This window comes from Antechinus flavipes, chromosome 4, assembly GCF_016432865.1.
Source record: "Antechinus flavipes isolate AdamAnt ecotype Samford, QLD, Australia chromosome 4, AdamAnt_v2, whole genome shotgun sequence".
Lineage (NCBI taxonomy): Eukaryota > Metazoa > Chordata > Mammalia > Dasyuromorphia > Dasyuridae > Antechinus > Antechinus flavipes.
Genome location: NC_067401.1, coordinates 190,352,876 through 190,360,125, shown reverse-complemented (window position 1 = coordinate 190,360,125; position 7,250 = coordinate 190,352,876). Strand labels below are relative to the sequence as shown.

Below are 7,250 nucleotides of genomic sequence, written 5' to 3'. Positions count from 1 at the left end.
CCATTGTATTTCATTCCATTCACAGGAAATAACGAGCAGGCTGATTTTGGAAAAACCTGGAAAAACTTACATGAACTGATGCTGAATGAAGTGAGCAGAATCAGAACCCTATATACATAATAACAGCAAGATTGTGTGATGGTCAACTATGATAGATTTGGCTCTTCTCAGCAATGTAACGATCTAAGACAACTCCAATAGACTTAGGATGAGAAATAAAAAAACAATGGAGACTGAATAATTTCTTTTTTTTTTCCCTAGTGGTTTTTTCCCTTCTGTTAAGATTTTTCTTTCACAACATGACTAATATGGAAATGTTTAAAATGACTATACATGTATAATAAGTTAGATTGCTTGCTGTCTTGAGGAAGTAGGAGTTAAGAGAAGGAAGAGGAGAAAAATTTATAATTCAAAATCTTACACACACACACCCCAAATATTTTTAATTAAAAAGAAAACATCACAGAAAAAACAATAATTTATTTGGTGATTTGAAAAGCAAAAGAGAGAATTCCATCCTCTCTGCATCTACCCCATCTATTATATGTATATGTGTGTGTGTGTGTGTGTGTGTGTGTGTGTGTGTGTGTGAAAGGCAATAACCAAAACATTGACATAGTTTCTGATCTTCCTCCTTGGCAGAGCTGGGCAAGGATCGTCCCCACCCCCAAAATATAAACAACAATGATTATATCTGTCCCACCAACCCAGAGAGCCAAAGAGTAGTCTCAACTCCAGACCTTTTGAGGGAAGACTCCTCTGGAAATGCTATTTCCATCTGTGTTACGTCAACAGTGACATCTTGTATTGCAGGTTATATCTACACCTTATTTCATTCCCTAGTCCAACAGATGAAGTGGGAAGAGATATAACCAGAATCTTTATGTTTCAGGCAGGCGAAGAAGAGTCCCAGATGTGGTAGGGACACTGTAGGGAAAGAGAAAAGCAAATAAGATTTATACAATGTCTACTATATGACTGGCACTATACTAAACACTTTACAATTATCACCTCATTTGATCCTTAAAACAATCCTGTGATGCATTTTAAGCTAAAGAAACTGAAGAAGACAGAGATAAATGACTTCTCATTATCCCATAACTAGTAAGTGAAACAGAATCTGAACTCGGGTCTTCATGAATCCAAAGCATAGTACTCTATTCACTGTGCTGCCTAGCTAGAAGTGGGAAAAGGAAGGTGGGTGGGGTAGGAGACAAAGGTAAGGAATAGGAAGAATTAAGAGTCTCCATGTTTACAGAAAACTGGGGTGGGCAATCAAAAAGCAAGTCCTGTAGATCATCAAGATAAGGTAAAGCTCCAGTCTTAGATGATTTAACATTTGGCAGGAGGAAGAAAGGGAATAAGTTAAGATAGATCTTTACATGTCAAGCAACTGTCCTCCAATTAGATCGTGTACATGATAGGGAAGACCAAGCCTCACAGACAGAGGAGCCTGTCTGCCTAGAAGCTCAGAAAGGGACAGCTCCCGATACTTGGACTTTCGAACCATTCCAAGTACTGCCCGTCGCCCTAGAAGAAAAAGAGCAGATCAGAGTAAGTCACAAAAGCAGGGACTGTAGCACATGTAAGACACACAAGACAATGGATATGATCACTGAGCTCTCTTCTAAGTATCCTTAGTTGGGGCGGAGGTGACAAAGGACAACTGTGATTTACACTTTTGGAATAATTAGAGAAAGGAAAGAGAAACCAGCACCTTTAACAAAATATTTTACAAATCTTCCAGCTCCTGGCACTGACAGCCACCAGCTCCCAGCATCTCGGACTGTGAGGATTCCAGCATTTACCAGCTGCCTAGGATGGGAGTGGAAAGGAAGTGACAATTTGACCTCTAGAAATCATCCTTCTTAATCCCTTAATTTCTACCTTAGCTCCTTAATTCCTACCTTAAGGAAAGAGGGAATGTAATTTGCCTGGGTTCCCTTTGCAGTGAGAGAAAAAGAAAAATTCAGTCAATGTCATGGGGGGATATGAACAGCATACTTTTTCATTGTTTAAGTCCTCTTTCTAGAAGAACAAAAGTTGATCTCTTTCTCTACTATGTTATAAGGAAAAGGAAATAACCAAGTTTGTACTGTTCCAATACCAGTTTGGTAATATAAAGATAAAACTAAGGGTAAGTCGCTGTTATAAAAACTTGATGTATCTTTTAGGGTTTTTTTTTTAAGTGATGAAATTCAATTTTGAGAAATCCCACATTCGAATGAGATACATATAACTCTCAACCTTCCCAGATAACCCCATGAGCAAGGATGGGAGAGAAAGCATCACTGCCAGGAAAAGAATATTAGGAGGAGAGTTAAAAAAGAGTAAGGGAAAAGATTATAATAAGATCATAGATGTAGTCATCAACTGATGGGTTTTATGCTGCCAACACTCACGTTATCTCACAGTCCCTAAAACCAAAGGTTTGGATCATCTGATTCTGTTGAAAGCTGAGGTCTCCACAGGCTGGAAGTACCAGGGCTAGAAACTTCTGCACTGTCCCTTCAAATGGGCAGCCCCTGCAAGATTCCAGGGCCTGAAGAAGAAACAAGAGGGAAAAGGCAACCAAACTCCAATGTGGCCTTCCACCAAAATCCCTCCTTCCCTTCCCACCCCATTTCTTTTCATAGCATCTTCTCCAATTCTATTACACACACACACACACACACACACACACACACACACACACACACAATTACTTCCTCTTTTATCCTGCATACAGCATGTTTTGTACAAAGCTATTTGCTTATTGTCTTCCTTGTCAGACTGTAAGCTTCTAGGGGGCAGGAACTATCTTTTTGTATCCAAAATGCCTGGCACATAGTAAGAACTTAATGTTTATTAACACACAAAATGCTTTTTTTGCCTCCTTCCTTAATATCTTTCCATTAGTCTTACTAGACCTCAACATTTCCCCAATCTCTAGTTCCATTACCCTATATACACACATATATACATACTTTGGCCTTAAAATCTTCAGTGAAGACAATCCCTTGAGCATCACAATCAAAGCCAAGTTGAATGACTCGAATCTCCCCTTGTTCCCGAAGTTCTCTCTGTCTCAGGAGAGATGGAAAATAAGACATATCAAAACCGCTATGCTTGGGGAGAGTGAGAATAAGTTTATAAGGTGGAAGATAGAGTCTGGGATAAAAGGGGAATGGGGTAAAGGCCAGTTTTTTTTTCTGATGTCTCTCTCAATGTAGGAAAAACCAAACACCATCTGTGTAGTAAAAGGTTAGTAGAAACTAGGAAGTGTCTACTAGTTTGACAATTAAAAAAAAAAATCAAAAAAATTAAGTTTCACTTCACCAACTATCCACTCAATACTTCTTACTAGTTGGCTGGCTATATGACATCACCATATAGTATCTTTCTCTTTTACTCACACAACAACCTGACAGTTTTGCTACTTCTATCTCCAACTATTTTTCTATTTGCCTGTCCCTCCCCCTCCTCCCAAATCGGTGTATCCATTGGTTCTGGTTTCTCTTCAAGAGCCGCTGCTGATGGTGCTGGGGCCAATGCCCTTCCCCACGTCCCCAAATCCCCCTCACCAGTTCCCCAGCCTCTGACCCATTCATTGGTTCCCCCTCAGCCAGCTGCCTTACCCCTGACTCCTACTCCCTTGGTCCCTTGGTCGCCCTCATGAGCTGTCAGGCCTTCCCTCCTCTTGACCAGACACCAGTTTGATCCTTCGGTCCTCCTTATTAGCTGCCCCTTCCCTGATCCCCTTCCCAGCTACCCGGCCCCCAGCTCCTTAGTCCCCTTCACGGTACCCCCCTCAGAGCCCCTGGTCCTTTCTGACTAGTTGTTGGGCCCTGTCTCCTGATCCCTCCCTCATCGGTTGCCCATCCTGGTGCCTCTCACCAGCTGCCTGTCGGCGACGGTCCGGTCTGGCACGAGGCTGTACACCTGGCTCTTGAGGGCGATGGGAGGCAGTGCGTCCTGGAAGAGCCGCCTGGGGAACAATTCGCCCAGTTCGCGAAGGGCCCTGCGCACCGACCCTAGGGAAGGGGTCTAGTCAGGGGCTTGGACCCTTTTCTCTCTGGGCGCCAGCCCTAAGGGCCGTCCCGGGGCTCCCGCAGAGCTCCCTCTGCTCTCCCTCCCGTGTTACCTGACTCGCCCTTCGGGAATTCCTCACCGGCCTCTCCTGGTCCTTGTTGCCTCTTAGACCCGAAGGTCTCCGGGACAAGCCGGGGCCGCTTCCGGCTCATGGCCCGGGACCTCTGACTCTTGGAGGGTTTGTGAGTACAGAAAAAGCGGGGAAGGACCAGTGACGAGAGCCCGGGGAAGGAGAAGCGGGAAGGGGAAAGGAAGAAAGGGGAAAGGGACTTGGAGTTGGATCTTCGGGGTAAATGAAGGGGCGTTCCGGGAGGTGAACCCGGCACAGGAAGAGGCCCGGTCGCGGGGAGATGACGTCAAAATCAGCGAGCTCTCCGGCTAGGTAACACGAGTGGAGAATAGGCATGTAAGGACCTCAAGGTGAGTGACTATTCCAATTACCGCTCCTCCTGTAATTCGGGAACTGCCTAGCGCCCCTTGACGAGAGATCTTGGGCAATTCCGTAGCTGTCGCTTCCTGATTGTATCATGCACAGATGAAGAAAAGACACATTCCCCACTTTGGGCGCTTACGGTACTACCGTGTCACACAAACCCATGGAGGGGGTGGGAAGAGAATATAGACACGGCACAATTCCCCTGCCCTCCACCCCCGCCCCGAAAGAAAGCTGGTCTCCCTTAGACCCTGCAACAACCTGGAGGGGAAACACTGGACGTGTGGGGGGTGGTAAGAGGTGGGGCGGTGGAGGGGAGTACAGGGCAGGAGCAAAGGGGGTCAGAAATCAGAATCGAGGATCCCAGAAGTCCAGATGGGCCAAGACCTTAAGACTCCAGGAGATGGGGAGGAAAATTAGAGCAAGACTGAGGGAAAGTTCACTAAATATCTCCCAAAGTTGGAAGTGTGCAAGAGAAAAGGTAGAGGGGAGGAGGAAAGAAAAGGGCCGGTCCCCTTTACTCTCCTTGGATGTGCAGGTGTGGGTGTCTAGTGGGTGTCTGCCTTCTCACTCAGGCTTGAGTGTGTGTGTTTGTGTGGTGGGGGAAGAGCTCTCCTCTTTGCCCCTGCAGGAGCCAATGGAGTCTCCGAGTGCTAAGCGAGGAGCTGGAGAAATGAAAGATGGGGGGACAGAGGGCCCTACCAAACGTACCCGCCATGCCCCTTCACTGCCCACCGATGCCTCCCTCTACGTGGGCTCCTTCCCGTTCTACCGTCGCCCCTCGGAATTGGGCTCCTTCTCCCTGGATGCCGAGCGCCGCTACCACGGAGACTCTCGGGCATTGCGTTACTTTGCTCCTCCCCCAATCCACAGTTCTGCCCCTGACTTCGACCTCCGGGAAGGCTACCCCGAGCGCTACCGGCCCCGAAATGAGGAGATCAAAGAGGGGCTGGATCACCTACTTCGCTGGCTCCTGGAGCACCGAGGGCAGCTGGAAGGGTGAATACACAGAGGCCATCTCCCCCTGAAAATCAGGAAACCAGGCACTAAGTCTGAGTCACCGTCCTTAGATTGTTATTGTGGGCAAGTTACATGACATTCCAGGTTGTAGCTAGTTGCCTTACCTGTAAAATGAAGGATTTGAAACCAGAAGTTTTCCAAGATCCATAGAATAAAGATAGAGCCTGAAACATAAGTCCAGAATACATTCTTACTTTGCCTCGTTTCTTTTGGCCTTATTCTTCCTGGTTACCTTGAAATGGCATTCCTTAATACTTCTCTGGCCATTTTTGTGGGGGAGAGAATACATGGATCTTCACCTTTTTAGAATGGATTCATCTTCTCTGATCAGTTTTCCCCTAAATTGAGTGTCAACACGTCTTCACCCCTTCACAGGGGCCCAGCCTGGTTGGCAGGGGCTGTGGTGACATGGCGAGGGCATTTAACAAAGCTGTTGACAACACCTTATGAACGTCAAGAAGGTTGGCAGCTTGCAGCTTCACGCCTTCTCGGTACTCTTTACCTGAGTGAGGTGGAAACACCTGCTGCTAGGGCACAGAGACTGGCTCGTCCTCCATTCCTTCGGGAACTCATGTACATGGGGTACAAGTTTGAACAGTACATGTGTGCAGGTGAGAGTTTTGATATGGATGTAAACTAGTACTATGATTTTTTTTTTAATCCAGATCTGATCTTAAGAGCTTTTTCTCCTGTAGCTTTTCCTGTTGTAACATCCTCTTTTCCCTCCTACAGACACACCAGGGGGCTCTCCTGATCATTCTGGAGAGGTCAATACTAATGTGGCATTCTGCTCAGTGTTACAAAGTCAATTAGGAACCCATCACCTGCTCTTCTCTGGAGAGGTAGACTGCACAGACCCTAAAGCTCCATCTACACAGCCACCTGCCTGCTATGTAGAGCTCAAGACCTCAAAAGAAATGCACAGCCCTGGCCAATGGAGGAGCTTCTACCGGTAAGAGCAACACAGCTGAATTGATAACAAAACCAAAATAAAGTTAGGGAACCAAATAGTCCCTGTTTGGTGAAGTCTCTAGTGATCTTTTATCTCATGCCTCACAGACACAAACTCTTGAAGTGGTGGGCTCAGTCATTCCTTCTTGGGGTTCCACGTGTAGTTGCTGGCTTCCGGGATCCTGCAGGTGCTGTCCGATCACTCAGAACCTTTCCCACCATGGAAATGTTTGAACTCATCAGGGTAATGATAGGTGACTTTATACTGCCCCTCAGCTTTTTTTTTTTTTTACTGCAGGACTTGCGAGGTCCTCTAGTCTCACACTAAGCTCCTATCCACTTATCTCTGTCCTCAGAATGACCGAGAAGGTTGGAATCCATCTGTATGTATGAACTTTTGTGCTGCTTTCCTCAGCTTTGTCCAAAGCACAGTCACTCAAGATGACCCCAGGTGAGGTGTCTAGTTTTACTTCTCTCTTACGACCTAGGCCTGTGAATACCCAGTTCTTACTTATCTTCTGCTCTGACAGGCTTGTTTACCTCTTCTCCTGGGAGCCAGGTGGCCCTGTTACTGTGTCTGTTCATTATGATGCTCCCTATGCCTTTCTGCCTACCTGGTATGTGGATGCTGTGACCAAAGAATTCCCTTCACCTCCTAAGACCTCCTAAGTAGCCCAGGGGACTAATTTCTCCAGGGGATTGATCAAAAAGAGGCTGGTCCCTCCTTCCTACACACACAAAATAAAAGCATTCTTAACTATCTGGTGCTTATTTT

At 46.2% G+C, this 7,250-nt stretch overlaps 2 protein-coding genes across 7 annotated transcripts; one reads left to right on the top strand and one right to left on the bottom strand.

Annotated features, from left to right (window-relative positions):
• Nucleotides 1-417: 417 nt before the first annotated feature.
• Nucleotides 418-4,412, bottom strand: STK19 (serine/threonine kinase 19). Of its 3 annotated transcripts, none has more exons than XM_051996255.1 (8): nt 4,151-4,322; nt 3,877-4,013; nt 2,967-3,062; nt 2,403-2,542; nt 1,908-1,943; nt 1,718-1,815; nt 1,383-1,530; nt 418-927 (listed from the first exon to the last, which is right to left on the bottom strand). In XM_051996255.1, the coding sequence occupies exons 1-8, from the start codon at nt 4,221-4,223 to the stop codon at nt 882-884; spliced, it is 774 nt and encodes a 257-aa protein (XP_051852215.1). In that variant the 5' UTR covers nt 4,224-4,322; the 3' UTR covers nt 418-881. The 3 variants fall into 3 exon arrangements, with proteins under 3 accessions (XP_051852215.1, XP_051852216.1, XP_051852217.1); XM_051996256.1 differs by having other exon boundaries at nt 461-927; nt 4,124-4,412; XM_051996257.1 differs by lacking the exon at nt 1,908-1,943 and having other exon boundaries at nt 461-927; nt 4,124-4,407.
• Nucleotides 4,395-7,235, top strand: DXO (decapping exoribonuclease). Of its 4 annotated transcripts, none has more exons than XM_051996248.1 (7): nt 4,395-4,491; nt 5,136-5,503; nt 5,900-6,135; nt 6,257-6,476; nt 6,584-6,719; nt 6,832-6,926; nt 7,006-7,235. In XM_051996248.1, exons 2-7 carry the CDS (start codon nt 5,142-5,144, stop codon nt 7,142-7,144), a joined length of 1,188 nt encoding a protein of 395 aa, XP_051852208.1. In that variant the 5' UTR covers nt 4,395-4,491; nt 5,136-5,141; the 3' UTR covers nt 7,145-7,235. The 4 variants fall into 4 exon arrangements, with proteins under 4 accessions (XP_051852208.1, XP_051852209.1, XP_051852210.1 ...); XM_051996249.1 differs by having other exon boundaries at nt 4,426-4,491; nt 5,113-5,503; XM_051996250.1 differs by having other exon boundaries at nt 4,426-4,644.
• The last annotated feature ends 15 nt before the right edge of the window (nt 7,236-7,250 follow it).